At 35.6% G+C, this 19,051-nt stretch overlaps 1 protein-coding gene across 2 annotated transcripts; it reads right to left on the reverse strand.

Annotated features, from left to right (window-relative positions):
* Positions 1-214: 214 nt before the first annotated feature.
* Positions 215-14,150, reverse strand: UPL6 (ubiquitin protein ligase 6). Of its 2 annotated transcripts, none has more exons than XM_078305318.1 (27): positions 13,833-14,150; positions 13,335-13,507; positions 12,698-12,795; positions 12,019-12,146; positions 11,023-11,134; positions 10,520-10,700; positions 10,230-10,415; positions 9,227-9,409; positions 8,863-8,935; positions 8,452-8,570; positions 7,927-8,219; positions 7,362-7,458; positions 6,619-6,753; positions 6,244-6,330; positions 5,806-5,892; positions 5,145-5,285; positions 4,333-4,458; positions 4,142-4,240; positions 3,526-3,593; positions 3,266-3,332; positions 2,743-2,913; positions 2,320-2,409; positions 2,105-2,185; positions 1,803-1,876; positions 1,396-1,467; positions 886-978; positions 215-526 (listed from the first exon to the last, which is right to left on the reverse strand). In XM_078305318.1, exons 2-27 carry the CDS (start codon positions 13,491-13,493, stop codon positions 460-462), a joined length of 3,087 nt encoding a protein of 1,028 aa, XP_078161444.1. In that variant the 5' UTR covers positions 13,494-13,507; positions 13,833-14,150; the 3' UTR covers positions 215-459. The 2 variants fall into 2 exon arrangements, with proteins under 2 accessions (XP_078161444.1, XP_078161450.1); XM_078305324.1 differs by lacking the exon at positions 215-526 and adding an exon at positions 603-758.
* Positions 14,151-19,051: the final 4,901 nt, after the last annotated feature.

Here is a 19,051-nt window from a genome sequence, read left to right on the forward strand (position 1 = left end):
TGTATCCAAATGAGAACCTAGATTTCTTGAACTTCATTAAAAGTAACCCTTTAGTAGCAATAGTTATATTCTTCTAACACTAAAAAAAAATAGTAATATTTTTCTAATTTTTTAAACAAATACACATTGCTATAAGAAACAAAACGCTGGTCAGAGATTTTTAGGCTAAGAAATAATTAGGAATCTCAACAGCAAAGAAACAAAAGGATAATTAATCACAGTAAATCTCCATCAGAGAGAGAATATAAGATAAAGAGTCATCAAATATATAACAAGAATTTCTAGTTTATCCATATAGCAGGCATGACTGACACTTTACACTGCATAAAAAAGCCCTATATATGAAGTAAAATTATTTACAGGTACCTAGAAAATTACAAACTAGCCTCACTATGTGGGCTACTTTTTTGTATGGTCTCCAGTGTTATGAATTCAATTAATGAACTAGATTCAACAGTGTTAACTTAGGTCGAAACCAGCCTCAGCATTTATTGCATACATCAATTTGGTGCGCATCTGCTCTTTACTGTTGTACCCCCGAAAAAAACACAACAAAGACCATTAGTACACTTCAAGGAGTGCAATAGTGCACAACACCAGTACCAGACAGAACTAACGTGGTGCTAATCTAGTTTAACACCAATTGATAGATTTTGGTACTTGCAATCCAATTTACCCTAATTTGTGTATCTGAACATCAGGCACTACTGGTTCAATTCAACCCCACCAAGTACATAACAAGGAATCTAAGAAAAACACTGAAGTCTAAAAAGGTAAAATACCAAGTCAAACATGCTCTAGTACCAATGCAGCTATATGCAGTCCCCTATCAATAGAATAATACATGCTTAATATTAAGTACTACTTATATTCAGAAAAACAAACCTTGTGTAAGGAGGTAACTTGAGAAGGTTCATGCATGTTGCCGAGGTCGGTAAACGGTTGAGAACTTCCTCGTTTACATTGCCCTGTCCTACCCTGTTAGTTTTTAAGTGTCATTTATTACATCAAAGGAAAGAGGTTTCCAGCTACAAATTGCCATGCATAGGCCAGATCTTCAAAAGAATGAGCATTTTACAGAACCCAAATAAAATGAGGTAAAAATCATATGTACGCTTAACCTCTCTGTCTTCATTATAAGACCAAACTACCCCTACCTTTTCCATAAAATAATGGAGAAGCACAATTAGGTACCATTTCAGAGTCAACCGGGAAGATACGGGTATAGAAATTTTTGTACATTTTCATACTTCCCATTTTTGAACTACACAGTGAAACTCTTTTCAGGCACATCAATCACTTTTTCATAGGAGTACAGGGTGAAGAATATAGGGTACTAATGTAAAATAACATGTTGATATTGAAATTTAAAAACATGAAAAGTAAAACTCCAACCTTTGAATGCAAAATTTGGGCTCAAGATACTTGAACCCTAGAAGGGGACCTCTTGAGCATCCAGTCACAAACCTACATTTATTCAGTTTACATTACTTATTTGTCATTTAAACAAAGTGCACTTCTTGGAAATGGCATATTCAGACTTAACTTTCTACTTAATTAATTGTTATATTAATATAAGTATTGCCTGTTTTCTGGTCAGATAGGTCAAAATTAATTAATTACACCATGTATCAAGAAGACAACTTTTTTATTAATAAAGTATTACCATTTTTATAATTAGGTAGGTCTGAATGAATTTGCTCTTCAATTATATTATACCTAAAGGACTAAAACTTTCACTGTTTGGAAACAAGCAAACAAAAATTGATGAACAAATAAATAAACTAAAAACGCTAAGTTACTTGAGAAACTTCTTTTGGTTTTCCAAAGAAAAGCTTTTGAGAACCTCCCAAAACCTCTCTATGACTTCATGGCCCTGCAGTAGCCAACATATAAATAATAAAACTCTATCAATTAGTATTAACCCTAGAATGCAATGAACAATTGAAGTTGGCACAAAATAAAAAGTATAGTGATTTATTCCTTTCTTTTCTCAGTCAATGACCCTAAATTTAAGGTTATAGTTAAAGTACTATGAATTTGTAAGACTACAAAATAGTGCTAAAGAGGCTAAGAATATTAAAAAAAAAGGAGAGAAACTAACAGGTTCATAGCCACCACTATATGTAGCATGGTCGCGCAAATCATCAACATCCATGCTTTCCAGTGATCCCGATATAAGCAGCTTTTTTTCATATTAGACCAATAAAGATAATAAATTAAAAATTAAAATAGTAAAGAAAACCAAGCAAAGTTAACAATATTGGCAGGGTCCCATTTGGAAGACACTCCAATGAAGAAGGAACATAAAACATGTACCTGAAGCTCATGCTCATTGAACATGTCGATCCAATCCTTTTGTATGAGTTGTTGAAAACCTTTCAAGAAATATGAACTTTGATTCCTTATCTACCAATTAAAAATAAACAAATTAGATAGATGAGCAAAATAAACCCAAGATCACTAAAGTGAGAATAATTATAAAATCATTTCTGAAACAATTAATGACCCTTCGTGTGATTTATGCCGTTAAACACGAGTTTACTAACCTCATGCAAAAATAAATATAAAAAAAATAACATTAAGTTAGAGCCCTTCAACCAATTAATGAACTACTATTACTTGTAGAGCGAATTTTTCATTTGTGTGAGCCTCCCGTGTATTATCATTTCCTACTTGCAAAAGTGTTAACTCATGTTTGTGGCCTTCTCATGCAGTAAGTAGAAAAATGAAAGGACAAACCTGGTAGTTGAGGCGGTGGTTGGATACAAGGTGGATGAAAGTGATAACATTATCATTGGTGACATGCATGTCTCCGCCCCCAGGCAGCAGCTCCTCTTCTGTCTGCTCCCCATACTCATTGTTCACTATCACAAAATACAGCTCCAACTCTGAGACATCTCCTTCGTAATGCTGTGCGACCCAATCAGATCAAATTACTTTTGTAAGGCTATGGTCAGAAATATAACATGTATGGTATCGGCGTGTACCAGGGGCTATAATTACTTTTGTAAGGCTATAGTACAGACAGTGGACGATGCTTCTAGGATCCCTCGGAGTTTCCTAAGAACTAGAGGGTCACTTGTATAAATTAAGGCATGTTGGACTCATGTGTTAATTGGGCAAAAACACATGCACATGCATTCATCTGTCTATGCATAAGTATGCTAAAAGTGTGGTCAAGTGCTTAGATTGAAACTATCTGACTGAGTTACTTGGGAATAAAAAATTAGAGGAAAAAATATTATCACAGTAAGCGACCAACCTTTAGAAATTGGAGGTGGCGATACAGCTCAGCATCCAGGGAAGGCAGATCATTCAAATAATTGTATCTAACATTTGTGTAAGGGAACAAAAAAATTTAAATCATAAATAAGTGCAATCTGCATGCTATTAATGCATATAAGAAAAAAAATCTAAATATAATAAGTGGAATTTTGCGTTGTACTTGTGCATCAGAATATCAGTAAACAAATAAACAAGAAGAAAAAAGAGAAACAAATTTCAGAATAACGAAAACTGTACTTTTGCTTTAGTTTGCTGAGGAAGAAAGTTGCAAGTGGTATGTCGACAAGGATACCTTCATACATAGCCTGAGAGAGAAAGAGGGAGTAAGAGATGCACAGAGCTAAACAAGACAGGGTACGCTATTGCCACTTGACAACACGATAATTGCTTGTATAATAAGAAAGAGAATGCATTGTGCAAGCGGGTTAGGTTATTAGTATGACCGCGAATTAGCAATTGCCCACAATACATGCTGTGGAAATGACACAATCTTTAAGTAGAAACACTACAAAATTAGATCCTAGAGGCATTTCCATAATTTTATGAAAAGCTTAATTTTTAGTTCACAATTTCTTGAAAAGAAAACCTAAAACTCCACCCTGAATTTAATCACTGCAATTTGCCAGCACAGTACTGCATGAAATTTTTTCCTTTAGGATATAAAATGTTTTGATCATGCTGTCACATCATAAAATAACTCAATCTACAAATTAACCAACACAAGTTATATACAAGTTTCAAGGTATCTCAACAAAGTAACAAAACTAAAAGTACAGTATAACTTTCTCTAATTACTTTAACATGGCATCGTACAAAACTAAGAAATACTGAAAACCACAGTTAAAGAAAATACCTTCCCAAGAAGGCTACCAAGAAAATGGAAATATTGGAGGTGCTGATCATGTATCAACCCTGATCCTGGGTTGGGGTAAAGAAGGTGATCAGAAGTTTCCTATAAGGGGAAAAGAGTTAGATATAATAAGCGGAAAACAAATAGAACTTGGTTGGAATCTTATTCAAAATTGGCACAACAAAGGATAATACCTTGAAAAGGCCGTACTGCACATCAAAAGAGGCTTGGACAATGTTCTCCATGAAGTCTTTAAAAATTCCACCTCCATCTATACCAGCCTCCTCTATGCCAAGCTCATTCACATAGACAACTCTTATCTACAAAAACAGCAAGTATAAAGCAAATTACAAAATATATATATATATACATATCTTCTTTAACCCTCACAAATATCTCAAAACAATCCCAATAACCTGCAGAATACCATAAGAATTACACCTATATGCTTTCCAGTTTCTTCAGAAAGCTACCGAAAGTGCTAATCCCTCGCTTATAAATAGAGAATACACACAGGATTGTCTGGGTATGCTTTCAACAAAATAACATGGGCGTATGGAGGCAAATTTTCATACTCTGTAGGGATGCACATGGTATTTGTTATCCTTTTCTGGAAATAAGATTATGCAACTCATACTATAGGGGTTATGATACATTGGAGCTTTGTACTAGAAAATAGGTACACCAGTCTCCGGTATGCAAAGAGGAAGGAGATGTACTTGTCTGTTTAATGTTTAATGCTCTTTTCACGGTTTCATTTTTCTTTGGGCTTTTATAATTTATAAGATTATTGCATATCATAATTGAAGCTCCAATTTCCTTTTTTCACCAATTATCTGTGGTACATAAAACAGTTAAATAAAAACACCAAAAATCAAGAGCAAGTATACTAGTAATGAATTACATACAAATATGACATATTTTAGTCTTGACAATCGGTGTTCACACCATACTGATATTAGAAAAATCCTCCAATAAAATAACAAAGGTAGTCTAGAGAGAATACGTGATTTCTGAGATCCTCTTCAGTAAATGCACTCAGCTGGCTGAAAGCATCATCTAGAATTCGGCTTCTTCTTATCTTTAAACGGTGGTTCGTCAGAGGCTGATGAAATCCGCTTCTTTGTTTAGAGGCATCTAGATAGGACTAATAAAGGAAAAAAAAAACATATATAATATATATATATCGCCAACTATATAAAAGAGAAACAGGAGGAATATTTAATGATTAAAACTTTGACGCCTTCTTTTACCCCCACCAGGGGCAGATCTACATTCATTCATAGGGGTTCTTAGCCACCCCTATGATTTTAAAATTTTAATTATGTATATTGAAATTTAATCAAATTTTTTTTTTAAATTATATGGTCTAGCCCCTATCATAAAATGCCAAATGTTTACTTGTAGCCTAGTGGTTAGAATTCCGCTTTGTGATTACAGAGACTCGGGGTTCAAATCCCACCGACCACATTTTGTGCAATATAGGTTTCAGCCCCCCCCCCACACACACACACACACACACCAATCAAAATTTTCTAGTTCCACCCTGGACTCCCCCATCAGTATTAGTTCACGACCCAATCACAATTTATATACAAATGAACAAATATGCTATTAAGAAATAAAAACCAACAAAAGATGAAAACATGAAGTAGTCTAGTGGATACCTGGAATATTCTGACTCGTGCATTGAATGGCACTAGAAAAGGTGCCAGCTTCAATATCTCATTTGCTCGAGTATTATCAAGCATCGCCTGTCAAGGGTTAAATAGGTGTGACTTAAACTCGGTTTGAAAAGCAATAAATGCAAAACAAAGAAAATGAATAAAACCAATCAGAGAACTTAAGAAGTACAGTACTTGATCACAATGCCTTCAATCAAGTCGAGTTGGTTCACTACAATAATTTACTCAGGGTGCCAAACTCATACCAGTTTTGTACACTAAAACGAGGTTCTAACTATAATAGTCATCCCTTCCCAACAAATAAGCCCGTAAGAACGGAAAAGGCTTGACATTAACTCCACAACCCCCACCCCGACCCAAAAACAAAATAACAAGAAAAATAAGATCTAAATTACAAATTAAATAGACAAAAGTGCATACTTGAGAGACAAAATTTTCATTCATTGCTTCATGGTAATGGAATTCAGTGGGCAAAGTAAACTGCCTTCTGTTATTCCAATCTTCCAACTGAAACAAAAACATGTGCAAACAACAAATCTGTAATTTAGTGACTGACTTAAGCACTGGTATTATTAAGTTTACACCTAACATAGAAATAGTTTTATATTACAGAAGAACATCAACTAGCATACACTCCTGTAGAACAGCATCATTCGTGCATACAAATACAAACATGCAAAAGATCCGCAGAGCATTAAATTACCCAGATAAGGTTTCTTACTGGTATGCATGAAATTGCTCCCTAAAAAAAAATAACCATGTGGCTAACATAGTTGATAGTTGATCACCGGATACCTTAGCAAGTAGCTCTGCAATGGCAATGCTAGCCCTGGTTTTGATCTTCTCAACAGAGAGCTTCTTGAACCCCAAAGATGTATCTGGAGCTTTACTATGCGAAGAAGGTATTACCCATAGAAGATTCCATAAGGCCTTGCAGTACAAAAAAAAAGTAATAATAAAAAGGGTTCTTCAGTACAGAATACAGATTAGGAAACGATACTGATAAAACTAGGGCCTGCCATACCAGATTCCACTACAAGATTTGGATCTGTAACATACCAGTATTTTTTTTGTATTGACATTTTGGGTTTATTATTTGCTTCATTCCACAACTCAAAGTCTATTTGTGGTTACTCTGAGGTCCATTTGTCTATCAATGTAAAAGCAGATTAATTATGGTTTGCCTGCACAATTTTTCTATGAAATAGATGGACGAGTTAAGGATCGACAATAAACAGTTTGAACAAAGTGTTTGCTGAAAGTAACTACTAGGTGCAATTAGTGCCACTGCACCAGGAGTAAACCAGGCATGTACTGGCTGAAATTGTAACCCACTGATATTAATTATAGAATTGGCACTGAAGTATAAGAACAGAAAAAAAATACATCTGTGCCCATATAAAAATTCAAAAATTTGCATGCTCCTGCAAAATGAAAAATATCACATCCTTCCTTGTAAAACAGATGAATGAAATACCTTATTTTACATGGGAAAATGTGATATTTTACTACTACAAAAAACAATAAAAAACATGTACCTGTTTAAGGATGAGGATTAAAGATTTGATATCTTTCAAGGAAAGAGGCTTCTCCTGCTCATAGAATTCCTCGTTACCTATTATTGTCAGCATATGCCTGAAAAATATTTCGATATAAATGTTAAAAGGATGCATAATGAGGAAGCAACAACCCATCAAATTTTAACATCAGATTAATTTACAATTCAACTCTTGCTTAATATGGACTGCACCAATCCTTCTTTTTCCAATGCATTAAAAAATTGCATGATATTAACCACCAGGAATCTCACAAAGGATTATAACTCTAGATTTTCTATCTACCAGTCACAAACTCATACCAGTGGGACATAGTTTTCTCCATTACATTTTTATCTTGGCAACTTTAGTGTTTAATTTGTATTCAATCTTGTCTCAACAAAGAAGCTAAAGATTCTCTCTCCGTGTCAATTTGAAACATGACACAAACACAAAATACACATGCAAATACAAATAAGAACAAATGATCAGCACGATCCACAGGCATATGGGTTGGGGGGGGGGGGGGGGGGGGGGGGGAGATGAAAGCAAGAGAGAGAGAGAGAACTTGTAAACAGGACAGAAGACTGTGAGAGGCAAGAGCCAACCGGGCGCATCACTTGAAAACCCTAATTTTGCAAAAACTGGCCACCTATTACTGGAATGACACCGCCTTATGAAACTCCACAGGGCCGGTACAATTTCAGTTCGATATGCCAGACCTGTCATGCTTCGCTCCATTGGGAGCGTGCTGAAGGTGACATGAAGGAAAGCACATGTAGACCCAACAATTTCTAATTCTCGATCATCAGGTGGCACCTCAGTATTCGTGCTTGAAATCCCCTTGAGCAGTACATTAACCTGGTCAAAAAAATTGTTCCACAAGTACATGCCAAGTGTTACATATGCAATGCAGGCAAAATTTAGTTAAATTAAACAGCAGTTGTGCAATTATGCACACTATATGCCTCAATTAACCTTAACTATAGCAATCTTAACCAGAATTGCCCTCTTCCTAAATTTGAATGGCCTATGTGTCCTTGTATGTTGTGTCTGTGTGTGTTACAACATGTAGAAAGAGAGAGAGAGAGACCAAGTGATGAAAGAGACGAGAATCCATGGAGGTAGAGATAGCTCGTTGCAAATTGAGCCCACAGGGCTTCTCTTCTTTAATGTTCTCCTCTTCCATAGGTTCGTCTTCCTCTGCCACCTCTATTTATTCCAGGAGCAATTACAACAAAAGAAACAAAATTAAAATTTTCCAAAATTAACCTCTTATGGCCCTACAAGTTCCTCTACAAATACCACTATAATAAAATAATCACCCACTTAACAACATTTGATCTTTCATGGTTGTTGTCATGGTAGGTCTACATACAAACAAAGTTTATTGACAGGTTAGGAAGCCAGTTGTATGTGGGACTCATGTAATAGATCTTCTAGATTATATTAATGTAAAAATATACAAAAATCAAATAATTAAGAAACAATAACATAGACTTACTTTGTTGGGATGAAAGGCAAAGTGAAGGCAACATGTCAAGCAATAGTGTCAGGAGATTCACCATATCCAATGCCTGATAAGGGAGAAAAGTAGCATATAAAATTACTACTACCAAAAGTGTACAGATTGCAGTGGTATAGATATTGACAAAACATATACTGATCTCCATACTCATAAAATCAACTATACCTAATAAATAGTAAATAACAACTTCCACGGTGTGCCAATTGGTTGCAACAGATACTAACTAGTGTTCTTTTAGTCTGATACAATCAGGCATCAGTATGTGATTTCATGAATGCTAAGGATTATCTATTACCAGAATTGCATGTTACCAAAATAACAAAAAAAGGCAGGAGGATACCATTTCATGAGAAGAGTTTGAAGCAGATATAAGAGGAGAGGCAGCCTCAAGCAAGTTTCCAAGAACACAGGCATACCCTGGATAAGAGGGCCCCAAATTGTCCGCTATGACACTAATGTGGCCCGGCAAATGGCACATCATCTCATGGATACAATGCATGCCAAGCCCCCTTGTACAAAAAACCTGCCAAATATGAATAGGAATGGTAATAAATACACATAATTTAAATTTATTTTGCTCTCAACTTATTATTAGAATTCCAAACCATATTCTAGTTATTGTAATCCCAATATGAAATCCACATTAATACTAATTCACTGCAAGGGATTCATCTTTTCATAATAGATAGTTCAGATACTTCTTCAACTGGATAACAATAACCAGATTGTGGCAATCAGCCCTCCTTTATATTGGCGTGTTTTGATTCAACAACTGAATAACTCAAGCTAAATTGGGCAGAGGGCTAAGTAACACAAATAAAATTATTTAATGTTACTGTAAATGGGGAGAAGTAGGCTGAAATGCACAACTGATGGTAAATTGTGTCTCAAAAGGACTGAAATTCAGCTATAGATCAAATTTAAGGAGATTCAACCTCCTTCATACGCCAAAAGATTTATTCATATTCATATGGGTCTTGCAGATCCAATATTGAGCCTTAACCGAGGTATAACATGTAAAAATTGTGTCAACTAAATTTAGATCATAATAAGGCTTAATTGCACCAGGGTCGGTTGACAGGGCTTACAGCCTAAGGGAAATTTTCAGGAGTCCAGTACATTTCAGCAAGTTCAAAAGCAGATACAGAAAAAACCCACCTCCTTTAGGTTTGGGAAATGATGCCAGAGGGAAGGTATAACATGTAAAAATTGTGTCAACTAAATTTAGATCATAATAAGGCTTAATTGCACCAGGGTCAGTTGATGGGCTTACAACCTAAGGGAAATTTTCAGGAGTCCGGTACATTTCAGCGAGTTCAAAAGCAGATACAGAAAAAACCCACCTCCTTTAGGTTTGGGAAATGATGCCAGAGGAAAGGTACAGACAAAATTTGCGAGTAGAAGCTTGTGCTGGTATCAACAATTGTGCAGCAGCACAGGTCCCCCGTAAAGTGCAAAGAAATTTGGATTAGAATCTGTTCCAAGGATGAATTCACACCTGCATTTGATGCAGGATGCATCACATCTTCCTGCAATTTCAAGATTTAAGAAATACAAATTGAACCTCAAGAGTTCAGCATCAAATTGTACAAAATTTGATCACAAAGATTTGGAATTTAAATTAGCCACTCACCAACCCTTCAAGGAGAATGCCACGTAAGATAGAGAAAACCTTCTTGGTATGGAGAGACCGCATCACCTCAGACGCCCAGGGAAGATCATTATTTACCAAACAGCGTACTGTCTCTAGTAAAACAATTGCAGGCATTGAAGAGTAGTTAGATTGCATCGAAAGTTGGCCCTTCCACCTTGTTCTGTATAATCAAACATACCTAATGTGAATCTCAATAATCGCACAGAACAGCATAACATTACGTGTCAGACTTGATAATTACCTGTCAGGCCAAGTACAAAATGAAAACGGCAGATTAAAATTTTTACACTAGTGACTGAAAGCAGTGTGGGTTCCAATTCCATAATGGTCGGTTTTTTGAAGTTGGAACTTGAAAAAGAAGCAAGATCAAGAAACTATAGCTCGTCCAAATCAGACTGATGTGATTGGACTAGACCAGTCTACAATACCAATCCAGAGCATAATTTGTGCCGTACTGAAAATTGTAGAGAGACATTGCGTACCTATTTTGGTATACAGCTTGCAGACAAACAAAAGTGAGCTTCTTCAACCTATGTTCAACAATAGCTCGATTTGATAAGTAGTCGATGCCACTAAACAGATTAGCAATATTTCCTACAATGTGCATAAACAAAACACATATAAAACAATAGTAATTGACACAATAAATCAAGGAAGATAACTGTATATATATTCTACAAAGCAACACCCAATACAAAGGAAATATGATATTCCTTCAGTTTTATGAATATAGAAATGTTCCATGGACTATAGCAGACAAGATATCCCTCAAACCATTAGTAAACAGAACCTTAAACAACAATAGATTTGCAGAAATAAAATAAAAATTAACTGCTCGACTCAGCGTCAATACCACAACTTTCCAAATACTAAAATATAACACTTTTTGCATTGTTAACTCTTTATTATTTATTCAGTTCATACCAAAAAGAAATATATTTATCAGAAGATGGACTTTTTATTTTCTATAAGATATGTCATATAAAATGTTACAATAAAAATGCAGATTAGATGAAGTAGTTCACGAGCGATAAGAAAAAACTAATGAACAATTTCTAGGCAAAACGTAAATTCTTCTGACTAGGACCGAGTTTTATAATAAATTAAAGACAAAATGTAAATATTCCTTTTATTGAAGACCAAAACAAATGTTTAGTCCCCTCTTGCTGTATCACAAAATATCCAGAGGTCCCTCGTCCTACTCCTAAATAAGCCCTATTATGGCATGCACATATCAGTTAAATTATAATATTACATATTTCGAAACATCAGGTGGCACATCTGATACGTAATGCATGTGCCGTGTCTCGAGATCTTTACCAATACACGTCTATAAGGGTACTCTAGGCAACTTCTGTACAGCGCAACACAAGTCTGCAATTATTGTCTGCTGCAAGTTCTTATAAATAAGAAGGCCGATGCTTACCATTAGAAATCCAATCAAGTTCTTGACTGACAAAAGAGCTTTTTGGACTTACCAAAATTCTGTGCATAATTGAGGATAAAATTGGATACTTCTAGAAGAACAGTGTTATCCTCATTATTAGCGACATTTACAAAGAAGAGAAGATCGCGAAGAAATGTAGACTCAGGACGAAAGCAACTCCTGGTATATACAAACTCTTAATCAGCTAAGTTGATCGCAAAAACAAGTACAGATAGAATTGTTACAGACAAAAGCAATGATTCAATATTAAAGATATTTTACTAAATATACTAGTTAAAAGTAAATTTAAAAAACTAGGGACTAGCTTCCAATAGTCAATACAATTTCGGTGAACTCTTTAATATTGGATTTTTTGGGTAACTGCAAAGCTAAGAGTGAATGGACATCTCAGAACAGCCAACAGAGTCATTGGACAGACCATGACAGGCATTCTACTGATGTTGTACCAAAGTCCTATACAAGGCTACCATTCACATTCACAGACATTCGCTACACCCTGTCAGAACAATATCAACTAATAGGTTCCTGTTAGGAGTGCATAAAAATTGGTGCAAAGATATGGAACAAAACAACATAAGCATAAGATTTTATTTGTTTTGTTTTTGCAGCCCCAAACAAGCTCAAAACAAAACAGTGGCTCGTATTTATTTAAATTTACACTAATTCTATAAGATATTAAAAATTGCAAAAAGGTTGAGGTAGTGCATTACTGATCTGCTTTCTCACACTGGGCCCCATATGTGACAAAAAATTGCTCCTTGACCTTCAAGCGTGCCTTCTCTGTGTCTTGTCTTCCTCTGAAGCATTTCTGTACCCCCGTATTATAGTCAATTTCCCTTATAATTTTCAATGAAAAAAAGTAATACTAATACAATACACTAATCAGTCCAAACTACTAACTATCAGGCATATTTTATACTATACTATGTCTAGCCAATAACATATGTTGCACTGATACCATAGTTTATCAGTTGTTCAGTACAACAAGATGCATATAAATATCTTAAACAGCATTGGTACTTTGAAAATTATCTTATCTTAAACATTTCAACTAGCTAACAGCTTCAATGATGGTCATATACCAACAAACTGGCACCTTGGCCCCCAATTGCCAAACTAAGATTACAAAAAAAGAAAAATCAATAAAAGTCCGAAAGCTAGTTACATATGTACTGATACAGTAGAAACCACTAAAATCAACTGTAATCATTGGTGCCAACCCAAAACTTAGTCAAAGTTTACTGAAAGCTAAATTGATAATTAAAGTGTCAGGAATGGACAGAATAACCCCAAATAGGTTCACATGAAATCAGTGCCATGCCATACATCAGTACTACCAATACATACCTGAATTTTTGTTGCAGCTGAGATTTGTTGTCTCAAGTTTTGTCTTTTCTTTCTCTCAAGCCGAGTCTGTTCTAATAACACCTGACGGTCTCTCTCCTTTGAGCTTCTCCCTCCTAAATCCACACGTCTTCTTGTCGATGAGTCCCCCGAAAAGAACATTGTGTGTTGATCCTCTTGGTACAACAAAATCAAAATATGATTAATTGCCTTCTTTACTGATATGCTGAACTTTTAAACAAATTTTCAGGTTGTGGTCAATGCAATTTGTGATTATGTAATTAAGCTTCCTATTTGAGCTTCCTTGACCTAGCTGACCTCAAGTCTTAGAACAGTTAGAGGACAATTGAGAGATTGGGACTTAAACAATCATCATAAAGTTCAATTCAATATTAGACATTCCAAATTCCCAAATAACCACGTATCAAAACTAGGATCCATTTCTAACAAGATTTAAACCTAAAAGTCAAAATTGATGCTGCCAGAGTTGGGTTACCTTACCTACAAGACGACTATGCGGTGATTGTCCGAGACGAATTCGCGTGTAAGCAGCTCACAATATGCCACGTGGCGTGTCTGAATAAACCAATCACCGTAAATCGAGGATATGGACAAGGAAGAGCTACTCCAAGGAGGCGGATCAAAAGCGTGTTCAGTAGGTTGATCAAGGCGAAATGAGAACGTTCTAAGTTCTAACAAGTGTTGTGTCTTGTAGATTGAGAAAAGGGAAGGCAGGATGGAGGAGGACTGTTTCCCTGTAAAATATGTTCTCTGCTTTTTCTAGTGCACGGTACACCGACATTGGGTTGGGTCTGAACTCTGGACTCTGGATCCTATGATTAGAAAAGAGACAAGGGAAGGCATAATGGGCCCGTTCTGGCCCAATATCATTTAAGAGCCCAAAATGGGTTGGTTCATTCATTTGTCCCTCCATATTGCTAATGCTGACTACTGATCCTCACTGCTGATTGGAATTCGCATCCAATATTTTGAGTTAATGCATCTGGACTGTTCAATTCACTTTAAGATCCGTGCAAACTAGATACACACTAATTTTAATTTAAAAGAGCCCCTGAATTATAGGTTGTAGTTGAATTGACTCCGTTTAAAATCAGACAGCTGAGTAACTTAAAATTTAAAAGAGCCCCTGAATTATAGGTTGTAGTTGAATTGACTCCGTTTAAAATCAGACAGCTGAGTAACTCAAAAGATGCTCTTTTGAGTAAATGCAGACTACTGCTGATTGGAGATGTAAATTTGTGTGTATCCTGATGAGGTCAAATTTTTTCATGTTATATTATGATTAAATTAGATTTTTATGTGTTATGATTGAAATTTAAAAGGACGGCCACAATATATAAATATGGTCACAACACTGGAACGAACACGTGTCGTATACAAACATAACTGATCATTTTATTATGTTTGATCACACTTAACTATTTTTTTTCGTAATTTTAAGTTAATTTATTCAAAATTTACAATCTTATCGGGATCTAATTATCTTGATCATGCACGACTCGCACGACCACATATCATGTGGGTATTTGACTTTTCATTGTCTCCAGTTGTCTGGCGACTCTGTAATGATGTCAAAAAAATATTAAATAAATCAGACTTTATCTGTTTTTCATGCTGATTTTTTTATTTTTTATTTTTTTTTTGCATCCAAAACGCCCATAGGTAAATTTCATTCAACCATCAAAATTCAAAATTTGTTACATACCATCACATTCTGAATAAAAGAAAAAGTATATCCCGCATAACACTTAACAGTTTCCCTTCCTTCTTCCTAATTTAGGAAGACTATCATGAGCCATCTCAACGTGTCTTCTAGGTACATGGAAAATTAGAAACAAAACAGTGAACTGTTTAATTTAAGAGTCTGCCAAATTGCAAAATTCTCTTTTGCTGCCACCGGTATTGTAAATAATGGTATGTACTTATCGGATGGATAGAGTATTCTCAAGTGATTAATTAGAAATAATAATAAATAATTAGAAATAATCAGCCGATTAATCAGGAAAATCCGTGACGGTTTGATCGTCGCCAACGATTAATCGGTCTAAACGATTATTTTTTACAACACTGCAATCCACATCAGTCGGGGATTGTAATTGTGTGACAGCATTTGCAAGTGTGTTATTGAGTTCACTAATTTTTTTTGTGAACTCAACTCTAAAACCTATTAACTTGGCTTCAAACAATAAATCTGAATTTTTGAAACTTATATATCTTACGAGTGATGCTTCTACATGCAAAAATTTCAAAATTTTGAATTAATTTAGTATAAAGTCAAGCTGATAAAATTAGAAGGTTTATAAATTAATTTTAATACATTAATTTTTTGAATGTTTTTTTTCCCACTTGAGTCTACACAAAATGAATTCAAAAAATTAAAATTTTCACATTTAGATGCATCACTCGTAAAGTATATGGGTTTCAACAGTTCGGAGTAGTCTTTTGAAGCTAATTTGATAGGCTTTATAGTTGAGTTCACAAAGAGTCTTGGTGAACCTAAAACCACTCTAGTTCCACTCGATTAAAATATATACGCAGAGTAAACCTAGTTGTTCTTGGGTTTCATCAAGTCTTTTTGTGAACTCAATTATAAAACCTAGCGGATTGATTTTAAACGATGAATCTAAAATGTTGAAATCAATTTACTTTATGAGTGATGTGTCTACATGTGAAATTTTAAACTTTCGAATTAATTTAGTATGAAGTCAAGCGGTCAAAAGTAGAAGGTATATAAATTAATTTTAACGCATTCATTTTTTAATGTTTTTTTACCACCTGACTCTATGCAAAATTAATTTTAAATTTTCATATATAAACGCAACACTCGTAAGGTAAATGAGTTTCAACGGTTTGGTTTTATTCTTCGAATCCAATTCATAAAAAAAACTTGGTAAACTGAAACGATTTTTTTTTATAAACCATAATTAAACAAATCATGAAACCAACATGATTAATTCTATTTTTTACAAAAATCATAAGAATCGAACTGCCATTTCGATCCGATTTTTTTTTTCGGGACCAAAATAGCTATTCGGTACGAGGTGGTTTCACAGGTTTTCAGAAAAAAAAAATAGTGCAGTCTTCAGTATAACACCCATAGACTGAGGCAACTCGGTCTGAGTTTTTTTTTTAGGTTTTTTTTTTCTTGTTCTCCTCCAAACATATATAAATCTATGTAATTAGAATAAAAAATAAATGAGTTTTGAGAGTTGAAAAAAAAGGGAGCTTGTCAGGGTGAAAATAAAGGAGAAAGAAGAGAGAGATTGTTGGCTCTCAGGTAGAAAAAAATAATATAGTGGGGCCAAAATGTCATTTCAGTCTAGATTTAGATTTTCTGTGATCGCTGGACTAAAGCCCTATGAAACCATCTTGTACTAAATTGTTATTTCGGTCCGAAAAAAAAGAAGGTTCGGACTGAAATAGCAGCTCGGTTCCTATGATTTTTGTAAAAACAAAACTAATCATGTTGGTTTGGTTTGATTTGGTAAAAAAAAATTATGGTTTATAAAAAAAAGGAAGCTGATAATTGTACCCCAAACAAAGTACCCGCCCGCGTCCCCCAACCTTCTAGAATGTCGGCGACAAAAAGATCAGGTTTTACTTCATACAGCGCAATAACAGTACCAATCTTTCTTTATTGTATAAAATTTCGCTGCATGAAGAGAAAAACACTATGTTAAAAAAAATTAACAAAAGCACAGCCAAATGCAGCGAAACAATCGTATAATTTAAACATATAAAGGAAAGTGTTTAATCAACTGCATTTAAGTGTTTAACTTTCACTGTAAATGAGTTAAATTTTCTTTTTTTAAAATAAAAACGAATCCCTGAATTCATCCCCGAGCGAAAATTTACAGCTCTAAATTTGAATCAATCTCCAAGCGTGTCCCCAAGCACGAAATTTACAACTCTAAATTTGTACTAATCCCCGAGGGCGTCCCCCAGCACATTTTTTTTTCATTTGTGCAGAATGTGCCAAGAACAGTGATACCTCGCATATTTAGCCTATATTTGACTTGATTTCATACCAAATTCATGTTCCAAATTGTCAAAACCATGTGCATTTCATTGATATATTCTTAGAATTTGGTACTGCTGAGAGTTTGTTTGTTTTCTGCAGGATTGGAGCAAAATACACGAAGAAACGGCGTTTTTGGACACCTTGGTACGGCCCTTACCAAACTTGGTACGGCCTGTACCAAACTTAGCCGTTTCAGCCTTCTTCCCACCTTGTACGGCCTGGCCGTACCAAATTGGTACGGGCCGTACATAGGTGCCGCCTGACAGAATTCAAATCTTGGCAGAGGCTATATATAGCGGGGGATCTCTCCATTTTCGAAAAGGGGACTTCATTCCAGATTGAGAGCTCAGTGAAAGAGAGAAAGAGAGCAAAGGAGCAAGAAGAGAAGATCAAGGAAGAGGAAGAGGCGAGAATCGACGGATCTACACCTTCTCCATTCCCGATCTTCAATCTAGTTCTTTCATGACTTTCTCTATCTCTTTTCTTGTATATCTGGACAGATCCATGACTTGTGAGTAGTAGACTTTCGTTTCTAGGGTTTGTAGATGGATTTTCTTGATTTGTGTTGCTTTTCTTGATTTGGATCTTGTATGAACTCTTGTGATTGAATTGATTGTGAATTTGCTTGTCTTGATTGCTTTGTGTTTCTGTGATTGCATGTGGTGTGCCTATAGTGGTAGATCAACCCTAACAAGGTCATGTGACCATTGCCTTCTCTCAACCAAACCAATCCCTTTAGGTAGACTTGATCGAATTGAAGCCGAAAGGTTGAATTCTCCTCTAATCGACAGATTAGAGGTTACCTTAGATCTCCAATCAATCAACTAGAGGATCTGGACCAAAACACGAGAGTTGAGGTTTAGAAACCCTAGAAGGTAAAGAATTGAATCCAAAACTTAGATCTTGAACCAACACACGAGAGTTGAGGTTTAGGAACCTTAGGTATGGTCAATTGAACCTTTATCAAGAGTTTAATACGAGGTACCAGCAAGAAATGCATCAACTCGAACTTGTAAGCTCTGTTCTGGTAAACCAGTACGGCCCTTACAAGAGTGGTGCGGCCTACCCGTACCAAGCCCCATACGGCTTGGTCATACCAGGTTGGTGCGGTCTGGCCGTACCAACTTGGTAAGGGCCGTACCACTAGAGGCAAATCAGAGATGAAGTCTGAAACCCTTGAAACACCTTTTATCCCAAATCAAAACACAGTTTATACCTTTTCTTGCACATTTACTATTCTATATCATTGTGTGATTGCTTGAGTTGATTCCTTAGGAAAATTAAACACCAAAACCCCTTTTTCTCACTTCTAGTCTTTAGCTAAGCTAAGTAAAATTCTAGATAAAGAAACCGTCCCTGTGGATCGATACCCGATTATACTCCTCGATAGGGTTGTGCACTTGCAACCCTAATCGGAAGGTGTAACCGCGGTTTAAAAGGTACGCTCCCAAGCGTACCGAAACTTGCGTTGCGCTTTCACGCGAACAAGTTTTTGGCGCCGTTGCCGGGGACGGCTATCATTCTCTGGATTTTTGCTTATCTTAGCTAATCTAGATTTTAACTTGTATCTTTTCCTTTACGCTACTCTTTCTTATTACTAAAAACTGGCTCTCGAACAACCTCCTGCAGGAAAGTTCAGATTGAAATACCAACTGAGGAGCAGAGGGCCACTCTTTGA

The sequence above is a fragment of the Carex rostrata genome, chromosome 1 (assembly GCF_964058835.1).
Source record: "Carex rostrata chromosome 1, lpCarRost1.2, whole genome shotgun sequence".
Lineage (NCBI taxonomy): Eukaryota > Viridiplantae > Streptophyta > Magnoliopsida > Poales > Cyperaceae > Carex > Carex rostrata.

What these genes read in the sequence shown, in the direction of transcription:
- UPL6 (XM_078305318.1), bottom strand. Translation starts at nt 13,493, where the DNA reads ATGTTCTTTTCGGGGGACTCATCGACAAGAAGACGTGTGGATTTAGGA. An exon ending in CAATTATGCACAGAATTTTG is followed by an intron (nt 11,135 to 12,018) that starts GTAAGTCCAAAA and finishes TGCACATTGTAG; the next exon opens with GAAATATTGCTAATCTGTTT. An exon ending in CTCGTCTCTTTCATCACTTG is followed by an intron (nt 8,220 to 8,451) that starts GTCTCTCTCTCT and finishes TTTTTTGACCAG; the next exon opens with GTTAATGTACTGCTCAAGGG.